At 47.8% G+C, this 11,533-nt stretch overlaps 1 protein-coding gene across 1 annotated transcript; it reads right to left on the bottom strand.

Annotated features, from left to right (window-relative positions):
- Positions 1–911: 911 nt before the first annotated feature.
- On the bottom strand, positions 912–11,355 carry PSMD13 (proteasome 26S subunit, non-ATPase 13). Its single transcript, XM_082844258.1, has 13 exons — positions 11,196–11,355; positions 9,476–9,554; positions 7,575–7,609; positions 7,436–7,491; positions 7,161–7,204; positions 6,889–6,975; positions 5,764–5,935; positions 4,702–4,781; positions 4,496–4,621; positions 2,928–2,990; positions 2,259–2,339; positions 1,959–2,075; positions 912–1,391 (listed from the first exon to the last, which is right to left on the bottom strand). The coding sequence occupies exons 1-13, from the start codon at positions 11,288–11,290 to the stop codon at positions 1,296–1,298; spliced, it is 1,131 nt and encodes a 376-aa protein (XP_082700384.1). The 5' UTR covers positions 11,291–11,355; the 3' UTR covers positions 912–1,295.
- Positions 11,356–11,533: the final 178 nt, after the last annotated feature.

Raw genomic sequence — 11,533 nt, forward strand, 5'->3', positions numbered from 1 at the left:
ATGCCTGGTGGGAAGGAGTTCAAGGCCCAGGCACAGGCCAGGCTCTTGGGCAGGGGGTGGGGCTGTGATGAGAGGCCCCACCTACAGACTGGAGCCCAGTAGGCTGTCCTCCCTCATGACCGCAGGGGTCACTGCTCACACCTCGCAGGTCTCTCCACCTGACACCCGGTAAGTCTGTCTGGGGCAGACGGCGTGAACACGGCTGGGCCGAGGGTCCAGGGCAGCCTGTCTAGCTCTCCACCCTGCTCTGGTTAGGCCCCAGGTTCAGAGGCAGTCAGCCTGGGCCTAGTGGACTCATGCGTTTTCTCAACGCAGGAGCAGGCCATCGGGCTCTCTGTGATGTTCCTCGGCTTCCTGATCCCCGCGGGCTGGGTCATGTACCACCTGGAGAGCTACAAGAAGAGCTCCATAGCATGAAGCCTTCATGGTCACCGCTCCAGGCACAGACTGGAAGATCGGATTAAACCATCCTTCCTCCTAACGTTTCCTTAGTGATTCTTTGTGTATGTGCATCTCCACCCCGCACCGCCCGCCCCGACGCCCAGCACCCGGCTGTCTGCGGGCTGGTTCCTGTCAGCACCCGGGCACTGAGGCCACAGAAGCTGCCAACTAGGTGGCAATGGGGTAGACACCTGTCAGAAGGAATAGACACCACGTCTCTCTGAGCAACAATAAAGGCAGGACTCGCTTCCTTGGCTGCCGTGCCCACCGCCCTCTGCTCTGGCTCTGCCCTGTGCCCTGTGTGGGCAGGGATGCCCTTTCCTCAGAGCAGAGGGTGAGGAAAACCAAGGCCAAATCCCCACCAAGCCCTCCCTAGGTTCCATCTCCTGCTTTTTAATCACTTTAGGCATAGGCTTGACCTGGACGCTAAGCCTAAGGAAACAGAACCACGGAAAGGACAGAGCAAGGCATTAGTTATAGAAACATTCTCAAACCATGCTGGAAAACATGTTCACACAGGTGATGTAATGGAGGCCAACCCTGGAGTGGGCCCCCTGCACACTAGGGCTACCCCCTGTGACTCCGGGGGCGGGGGGCCCACACTCCTGCTACCTCATCACTCAGCCTGGCGGCTCCTCCCCACTGCAGGTTATGGTGACAGCCACAAAGGAGGCGTCTGCCTGTGGCTGGGCACCCCCATCGATGACAGTGCTCTGTGACAGTCTTCACAGCAAGAACAACAGTCCCTACTCCAAATTGAATCCCACCCCCACCCCCAATTAAAGGCAGGTCTTCTCAGCTGCCAGTTTTATCAGCCGTGAAACACCTCTCCAGACAGGTCAGGGCAGGGGAGACTAGGTGAGGATGTCGTGGGCCTGGTGTTCCACCAGCATCTCCATGCTCTTCACGTCGGTGCACCAGAACTCCAGGCGGTCCTTCATCCCCTTGATCTGAGGGCAAACCAGGACACACGTGTGTTAAGGCCCTTGGGAATCACAGCACCTGAAGGGGCAGTCCTAAATTTCCAGCTAATCCTTTCGGGCAGCATTAATAAAAAGGACATCAGAGCTGGGAAAGCGGGGTGTGTGAGATGGGATTATCCCAGCCAATTCTTATCAGAAGGACATGAGGAAAAACTTGCATGAAAGAAAACAGGCAAGAATAGAGGAAAGCCACAGGATTAAATTTCCAGCAAATATAAATAAGATGGATATGAGCTCAAATCACGGAACCAGGAAAGTATTTGATCGGAGCACCAAATTAAAGATTAAAAGACATCATCAGCACAACCAGCACTGTTGTCACAATACGCTTTAAATGCAGGGCTCAAATCTCAAGCTTGCATTCAATTAGGTTCTTTGAAAAGCCCTTAGTCCCTAGAGCAGTAATTCATTCTCCGAAATCTCCTGTCTAATAATGCTTTCTTCCTAAATGGCTTCCATCCAAATGAAACAAAGGCAGCACAGATACAACCCAAAACACCCGCAAAGCTGAACTATGTATTTCAAGCACATCACCTGTTGCAAATCCAACACGCGGGGCTGCACCCAGGTCATGTGAACCCGCTTATCCACCTCGTCAATACTGCCTTTCACCAGCCCCACCGAGAGGGCCTTCATCACCAGCAACTCCACCTGTGCAGAGAGGGGGTCGTGTAAGACACCCTGGTGCCAACACGCACGTACCTGTGGACCCTGCCAGCTGTGAAACACGAGGGGAACGAGGAGCAGTTTCTTTCTGTGATCTCACACAGGAGTCCTGACCGCCCCCGAGGAGCAGCTTTGCTGCTGCACATCCCGAGTCTAAGAACTCTGTACCTCGTTCACGGTGACTTTAGCACTTTCGGCAATTTCTTCAAAGGTGAGTTGTCTGTGATTGGCAGGTCGTGTGAAAGTCATCTGAAAAAAATTTTTGTTTATTAACTATTTTTCCAAAAAAAGATTGTCAGAGAACTGATTGATAAGGGATATGTCTGTCAATACTTGCTCTGAAAATACAGATCTTATCAGTACCACACATACTAAAACTTTCTTAATATTAGTCATATATCTTATCTCACTAAGCTTTCAATTCCTAGATAAGAAGGTGAAGTACGCTTTATGGTAGTTTTCTACAAGAGTCACTATTCGTTTCCTGAACAAGTACTTGAGGCTGCCATGTGCCAGGGCTGTACCTGGAGCTGGGGATTCCATGGGAAACTAGAAACACAAAGTCCCTTTTCTCAGGAAGCTTAAATTCTAGTGTGGGAAACCGGATGAGCATGCAAAGAACGGCAAGTGCAATGAGGTGGCAGCTCCCGTAGCGCAGGTGGCTGGGGAATACCTCTCGGAGGCGGCGTCATCTAAGCTGAGAGCCAAACACAAACCAAAAAAGCAAGTGGTGGCAGAGGAAGAGGAAAGGTGCTGGAGAGGGTGCGGGACAGGAGAGCTAGCAGCCCAGCTCAGGCTGCGCCCCGAGGGCCTGGAAGTGGGCGGGGCCTCGCTTACCTCCATGAGACACAGCAACTGGATTTTCCTCAGAAGCTGGGCCTCGCTGGCTGCTAAATCAGGCTGCAAAGCGAAAGGGTACCAGTTACCTGACCTGGCTTTGAAATTCTTTCTACAGCCGTCAACTGAACAAAAAGAAACTGGGCAGGTCCAAACACTTTAGATCACTGAGGCTCATTATTTGCTTCAAGGGATCTGAACTTCACTTTTCTCAGGAAATCATTAGAAGAGTGCTTAGTTGAGGGCCTAAGGATTTTCCAAGACAAGGAGTTTACAAGGTAGGATTTGTGCTGCTGTCACCAACACCAGGGGGCAGGGCCACAGGGTGTATGCAGGTGCTGCAGGAGGGCTCCTCGCGAGGAAAGGCGGGGAGGGCACAGCCGACGCCTGAGCAGGTCTGGGTGCACTGCCTGCTCAGTCAGCTGGGTGTCAATGGGGCCTCTGAGGGACACACCGCTGGAGTTCCGGAGACTTATTCTAAACTGAAAGAGCAAGTTACTAATTTGTCACGAAAGGTGGCATTGTCATGAGAACCAGAATGCACCTTCTGCACAACCTGTACAATCTCCTTGCAGTTGTGTCTAAAGGCTATTTGCTGAGCACAGAGCCAAACCGCGGAGAGCGGCTTCCTTGACTCAGACGTTTAGTAGCTCAGACCCCGACACGGGCAGCCCTGACAGTGACACTTCTGCTACAGCCATGGACAAGTCAAGCTCTTCAGAAAGGGCCCCTCCCCCTGAACGAGCTCTTGCTGCCTGGACAGATACTGCTGGCAAGCACCTCTCAAGTTCCGACTCTTCCTGACATCTCCGTGCCAGCCGTCTTTCTTTCTGAGTGGCACACCTTCCTGAGACGCCAACACACAGGCCTCGTTAGGCTGGCTGCATCTGCTTTCTTCACAGCCCATTGTTATCTACTCTGTGCCCTTATGTGTGAGTCCTACAAGTTCACCTTGAACTTTGAGAAGATGGAAAGTTCCAGAAAAGTACAAAGACTACAACACAGCAGAACTCCTATCACCATTAACATTTCAGTAATTATTTGCTTCTGATAACGCCATTTAACAGAGTCAGCTTGCTGTTAACTTCAAATCCTTGTTAAGTGCTCTCCTCACTGACTCCCACTCCACACAGGCTCCTTCCCTCTCCCGGCCCCTCCCCCACGCAGACCCCTCTCCCCCCACTCCCCGCACCTCTGCTCCTGTCCCCTCCCCAGCCCATGATCGCCCACGCGCCCTATCTCACTTTGCCAACATGCGGAAAGCTTCCTCTCCCTCTGCTGGGCATATGCTCTTCCATACTCGTCACTAGCTAATTCCTACTCATTCCTAAGGTCACACACAGAGCAGTCCTTCTTTGGGGAAGCTTTCGGTCACACCCCCTCCACCCAACACAGGGGAAGCTCTCTCTGCTTGTGGCCCTGAGCACTGCCACAGTAACCGAGTTACCACAGCAACTAATCAGCGACCGAACCACCTGCTCAGTGAGAGCAAAGTGGCGTGTAGAGGGGAGGCGCTCAACAGACAGCGGACACACGGATGAGCTCCGCCAGCCCCGCCTGTGACTGACCTGCTGGCCCCAGGCGGTCTTCAGAGTCTGGAATCGCTCTACATTGCCGCTGTTAAAGGCATAGAGGGTGTCAATCAGCCACTGCCGGTCAGTGTTCCTCAGTGACTCTAGCACGGGGTGCATGAGCTGTGAGGACGGAGACGGTCAGCTGACAAAAAGTCACAGTGTCCCCTGTGTTAAGGAATCTGCACCCCAGGCCCACTTACCAGCTCTCCAAAGTTGAAAACTCCCTCGCCAAGAAGTCCTGCTAGTCCCAGCGTGAAAGCTCTCTCTTGCTGCTCAGACACTACGGCAACAACAGCTCCAGTTACACGCCAGGCACGAGACTCAGTCCCGTTTGGCTTTAGAAGTCTCTCATAAAATGTAAAGACACTGTTCTGTGCAATGGTTATATTACAAAGCCCTATGATTAGCCATCTCTTTTAAAGTATTGGATTGACTTAGATCATACCTGGAACCACATAAATGGCTTTTGTGGGAAAGGCACTCATTGCTTATCTTCAACGAACTATACGTTTTCAGCCTGTCTGCTGCCTGGCGGGTGTGCCCCTCATCCCCTCGCCTGCGTGGGAAGCAGCACCACTTCTTATTTACCTTCAAGCCACCACATTTCGCTTCTTTTGACTAGAACTCTGTTCCCTTACTCTCTTGACACATTAGTTGCTTTTTCCAATATATTTTTCTTGAGATGCAGCAATTGAAACTATACTAACAATTTTAGGAGTTGCTGGTCCCCTTAGCTTCAACAGTATATTGTGGAAAACATCTAAAATATGCTGAAATAGGCTACATTTCTTTTCTAAACACATATTCCTTTTGCATTTTTCCCAAAAGTCACTGGCCACTTTTCTTTCCACCCTCAAACCCTTGAAAATTCCGTAATTTATTCCCCTGGGTCCAGCATTTCAGTTTTTACGACAAGAGTCCCAGGTTCAGGGATCTCACCGTGCCCTCCATCCTGCGAGGGGTTAAGGCACCTGCATCACTGTCCTTCTCACAGAGGCCTCTGACTCAGAGAACACAGAGACCTGGAGAAGGGGCAGTAAAGGGGCTACGAGGTGCGAGCCTCATTTTCACCTGAATTAAACGCTGAAGACAAATACAATGCAGAAACGAAGCTTAAACAACTCTTCCCACCACATGGACTTTCTTCTAAAAGGAATGAACACATCTGAATAATTCCTGAGATTGGCTGCCTCAGGCATGTCACAGCTGCTATGACGTGTGAGTGAGTTCCTCGTGTGACATGGACTTTCTGGCCACGTTACCTGGCAGATCCTTGATGTCAACACAGCCCAGAAACCGCAGCGCATCTTTGTAGTAGGATGCATGGTTTCCGATTGTTTGATAGTATTTACTGGAGAGGTCGTAGAAACGACTGTGAACGGATGTCACCCCAGGGAGGTTATTGAGCATTTCTTCAACATCTTCAATTGTTTCCTACACACAGGAAGTGAAATTGCCTTTCTTTGTAACTTGAAACATTTTTCAAGTAACATATGACAGGATGAAAAGCAAAAGCCACAAATGACTAATTTGACTACGTTAAAATGGAAAACTTCAGTTCATCCGAAACACAGAAAAAAGAACAAAGACAAGCTATAGACTATGAAAAGATATTTAAAGCACATGCAACCCATAGGGGAATATGACCAAGGCTAAGTAAAAAACTCTTAAAAATCAAGAGAAGATAAGCAACACAAAAAAATGGGCAAAAGAAAAGATAAAACGGGCAATTTATAGAAGTGGAGACGTGAGCAGAGTGGTAATCAGTAATCAAGAAATGTAAAGTAAACTTTCAGTGAGACACCATCTCATCTCAACAGATCAGTAAGAGCTGAGCAGCTGAAAATGCCAAGTGTTGAAGGGATGGCACGTCGGGAGTGTCTGTATGATGCACTGACCACAGAAGTTGGTCTGCTATCCATATTCACACCTATCCCCAAAATTACACTAAAATGAAAGTAAGAAAGGCATAAACACAGACAGGAATCTTCAACAATGATAATTAGGAAGCAGAAAGGGCTGGGTCAATGGTGAATGGCGAGAACCCACGTGCTGTGGACCACTGGAGGCTGTGTGGGCTCCTGCTGGATGGGCGTGCTGTGGTCACACAGGGTAGAACTCTGTTTAAGGGCAACAGGCATCGTATCAACAACTTATTCTTAAGTGGTTTTGAAAAGAAAAAAAAAAACCACATACACACAGAACAACAAGGCAAAGTGGTGAAATGTCAACAATGGGAGTCTGAGGTAAGGGTAGAGGAGAGTTCTTTTGCTATTTTTGCAACTTTCTTGTAATTTAAAATTATTTAAAAATAAATAAAGAAGAAAAATAGGATTTTTGCCCCCTACAACTTTAAACAACGATAATCTGTACTGCGGCAATCTCACCTTTGTAACTTGTAGGTCCCCGATATTTAATTTTAGAGCTCCAATTGCGGTTTTACACAGGATCACTGCCTCATCGCTACTTTTCACCTAAAGAATCAGAAACAAGGGAGCCTCAGAACTGTGGGCAGCAGACTAACAAGGAAGGTATCTGTACACTGATTTAACCTGCAGGACTAGAGACACACTGGTCTCTAGAGTTGTGAACAGTAAGCACAGACACAAACTATAAGTCAAACATATTTTAAAAGATCTGGCTCAAACTTCACATTTACCTTCTCACGAGTCTTTTCCAGAAAAGTAAGAGCCACATTAGGATCTAGAAAAGAGAGAACAAAGTCAGAAGAACCACAAACAGAGTATCTTTACAGATTAGTTTTGACCAACCAGGACATTTTTAGGTGGGATAATCTTTAGGTTTAGACCGTAAAATACAAAACTTAGAATTTTACATTTTCTACTGAAATGCAAAAGTTCAAATAACTTATACTTCAAGATCATTTAAATTACCATTAGGATCTATTCCTTTATGAAACAAAGTGAGACTCACCAGTCATCTGTCTAACTACATGAAGAATGATTTCTACCAGGGACAAAGGATTCACCCTGAAATAAAAACCACATCTTTGAGTGTCAACAAATATCAATGTATCCATTTTCAAAAACAAAAACTGACAAAAGAGTTTTACCTGTGTTCAAATTCACTGATGAAGTTTTCATAAAGCTGTAGAACCAAAACATGGAGAGTAATTACAGGACGTCTTTCACTCGGCAAAAGCAAAACTTCAGACACTACCATGATGCCCATCACGCAGCAGGCATTGAGTAAATGTTTGCTGAATGACAGAAGACCCATATTGGGGCTTATTAAGTTCACATAAATGATCACCAATCAATTACTGAAGAAAGCTATGTTGTTTTTTTTTTTTTCTGGCTTTGGGAATTAGAACCCTACCCTGTGAGAATCTCCCAAAGACCAACTTCTCTATTTGTCCTCCAAAGTATGCTGAGTAAACAGACTATCAGTCTGAAAGGTTCACTAACCTGACAGAGGTCAGAAGGTGGCAGGCTAATTACGTCCCATTATCAAATAGCTTAGCCATTCAGCAAACATTTGAGCACTTACTCAGACACTTTGCTAGGCACTACAGACAGAGAATGTACAAGACAAAAACTGAGCTTTTAAGGAGCTTCTGGCCTAGTAGAGAAGAGAGACTTGCAAACAAATAAGTGACAACACTGTGAGTTAAAAAGCAAAGAAGAAAGCACATAGCTGGAGCAGCCAATGAGAGAGGTTGCAAATATTCTGCTATGAGTAGAAAGTGATTTAAAGACAAGAAGCCAAAGAAGAGAGACGAACAATTATGAATTATCCATAACGATGATACAGAACCTTAGGGAACAAATATTAAGACAGCTCTAATTTATCATTTTCCCACATATTCCAGAAGACAGCATGCCCAGCAAAATCTCCAGACTTACAGACGATTACAAGTTCCTTTGAACTTGTAAAATGTCAAACTGGTAGATATAAACCACAAGAAAATCTTAGAAGCCCAGACGGTGGAATAACAAAGTGGTAAGCTTCACTGTGAGCACATTTAAAGTAATGTATTCAGGGCAAATAATTCAAACTACCATTATGAACTAGCTTGCAGTTCCAATGCATGAATCAGTTCCTCTGATTCATCGAGAATCCAAGAGAAAGACAACAAGGAGAGATGTCAGGAAAGACTTCAAAGAGTAGGCTACCAGTGAACAAATCTGGGGTGGGGTGGGTTTGTCAGGGGATCTGGGAAAGGCTGGGGCAGAGAGTGTATTTTTCTGTTGACAAAATTCTAGAAGTGCTCTATTACAGAGGCAGCATGATACTAAGCAGCATTCCCCCTCCAAGCCTCCTGTCCCCCAGTGAAGCACATCCTCCACACTGCCCAGGACAAAGCGTTCGGGGAAACAAGCAGCGTCAGTGGGGGAGAGGGAAGAGGAGTGACGGCAGTTATAACAGTTGTCCACCTTCCCTGGTGGTCCAGTGGCTGAGACTCCGCGTCCCCAGTGCAGGGGGCCCGGGTTTGAACACTGGTCAGGGAGCTAGATCCCGAATGCCACAACTAAGAGCCCGCATGCTGCAACTAGATCTCGCACGTGGCAACGAAGATCCCTCATGCCCCAACTAAAACCCAGCGCAGCCAAATAAATTAAAATTAAAAAATCTATAAACAATAAGATACAGGGGCATGCTAAGAGAGAGCATTTTAGGTCGGGATTTTAGAAGGAGCCAGAATGTCTGTGTTTGAATCCTCTTCTGTCACTTATTAGCTGTGATCTATGGCAAGTCACTTAATCTCTTGGTGTCTGCCTCTACATAAAAAAAAAACAGGACAGAAATAGGACAGCAGTAGTACTTATCTCCCAATGCTGTTACAGGTGAATGAGTAAATGTGTAAAGCACTCAGAACAAACGGCACCTGACAAAAAGTGGTGGCTGAATAGGCTTATTGTTATAAATATTATTATTGTAAAGCCCACCTATTATTTTAAAAAGTACTTGAACACATTTATATACTCTGACCTAGCATGGCAAATCATTTACCTTAATGAGACCATCTCCTTGGGCAAAGCATGGGTCCTGCACAAAGTCAAGCACCTGAAGTGTCAGCTGATGCCACAACCTGAAAAACACAAGGCTCTTAAGACCTATAACCTAGCGTCAGTCACAGACATCTTCACCCTTGATGGTCCTATCAAATAACAAATACTAACCAGTCTCTACTGTGTAATACAAGAATGCTAAAGCGGATGTGTTTTAAAGCTGAGTTCTTTCCCTGGCTCTGCCACTCAGTGGTTATGTCACCCTGAGATCACTGAACCTCTCTAAGACTCAGTTTCCTCAGCTATGAATGGAGAACACCTTTCCAGACTACCTCAAAGCGTTGAGAGGCTTGACTGGAAACAAGAACTCTGGAATCATACATACCTAATTTGAACTCCTGGCTCTTCTACCTATTAGCTGAGTATCTCAGGGAAGGAGCTTAAACTGAGCTTCAGCTTCCTCATCTTTAAACAGGATGAAGGACTGAATGAGCTAATACAGAAAGCCTCTAGAACAATGACATAGCACACTTGAAACCAAAGGCTAATTTCTAAGAGTGCAGATAAAATGCTCTGAAAAATACAAAGTGCTACACATGCAACTATTTGCCAAAAACTAAGAATTTTCTCTCAAAAATTGCTAATAGCAGAAGGCTGCTGAACATCATCAAAACACATACTGAGCGCTTCCCCGGTGGTGCAGTGGTTGGGAGTCCGCCTGACGATGCAGGGGACACGGGTTCGTGCCCCGGTCCGAGAAGATCCCACATGCCGCGGAGCGGCTGGGCCCGTGAGCCATGGCCGCTGAGCCTGCGCGTCCGGAGCCTGCGCTCCGCAACGGGAGAGGCCACAGCAGTGAGAGGCCCGCGTACCGCAAAACAAAAACAAAAACAAAAAAACCAACACATACTGAATATCCATGTGAAAGGCACTATGCTAAAAGCTAGGGTTGTTAACAGGGAGGTATTACAAGAGGTATTTTTCTATGGAACATCACTAAACCAATGCCAGCAACTCATTCGATTCATTTAAAAAGAGGTTATTGCTCAGCAACTGATAATTTAATTGTTCTGAAATTCACCGTTTCTAAGCAAAACTGAGACCTCTCTAGGGGCACAAAGCCCAACATGAAATGCAATAAAAAGTATGGGCCATGGGAGAGGGGAGAAGTGGTTGCACCCCACCGTGTAACCTGAGGCAGAATCAACAGGGGGAAAAAAATAAGCTGCACTGGCCTCTGGTTTATCTGCTCCAGACTGCCGAGAAAGATAACTGTAGCTACAGTGCCACGATGACAAAGCTAAGTACAAGACACCAGTATCTGTTATACAAAATGTATGGCAGCCTGACCCCGAAAGGGTGTTTGCTTGTTTGACTGGAATCAAGAGGTAAAATCAGAGCCCTGAACCGTTTTCGTAAGACCAGAAGGAAGGGGAGTGTCGAAGCCTCAGTCACAGTCCCTCGGTCTGGAAGGCAGTGAACCCTAGATCCCAAAACCCAGCCTATGGCTCTCCTCCTCGGTCCTTGTGGGATGTCACCCCTCTCCCTCGTCGGCCCTGCCTTCCGGGTTCCTCGGCGCACCTCCTCGGCCTAGCCTGTCCCCACTCTCTCCACACGGGTCTGAGCGCCCTCAGTCCATCAAGGTCCCGGGCCTCCCCCGTACCCACTCCGTGTCGCTCTCCCATCCCAGAACGCCCGGGTCCCCTTGGCTCGGGGCTCACTTCTTAGTGTAGAGCTCCTCCAGACGGTGCCACACGGCGGCCTGGCCGGGACCGGAGCTCTGGCTCTGCTGTAAGAAGCCGGGTACGTCCTTCATGACGGGAGGAAGACGCCGGGACAGCGGTACTGCGGGGACGGCCAGGCCGCGGGGTAGGGCTGCCAGAAATGCTCACTCACTTCCGGCGCCGCGTCGCGCGGGGCAGGCCGGGAACGCCATACGCGACGTGGGGCGCTCCTGGTTGTCATGGTAACCGTGCCTAGTTCCTTCGGGCAGAGTTCTCCTCAAGATTTGTACCGGAATCCCCTGGCAGCTGGCCGTGCTACTCTGGCGTTGAAGAGT

Source organism: Leucopleurus acutus (assembly GCF_964270905.1).
Source record: "Leucopleurus acutus genome assembly, chromosome: 8".
NCBI lineage: Eukaryota > Metazoa > Chordata > Mammalia > Artiodactyla > Delphinidae > Leucopleurus > Leucopleurus acutus.

What these genes read in the sequence shown, in the direction of transcription:
- PSMD13 (XM_082844258.1), bottom strand. Translation starts at nt 11,290, where the DNA reads ATGAAGGACGTACCCGGCTTCTTACAGCAGAGCCAGAGCTCCGGTCCC. An exon ending in AGTTGCTGTGTCTCATGGAG is followed by an intron (nt 2,340 to 2,927) that starts GTAAGCGAGGCC and finishes AATTTTTTTCAG; the next exon opens with ATGACTTTCACACGACCTGC. An exon ending in GCGTGTTGGATTTGCAACAG is followed by an intron (nt 1,392 to 1,958) that starts GTGATGTGCTTG and finishes GTTTGCCCTCAG; the next exon opens with ATCAAGGGGATGAAGGACCG.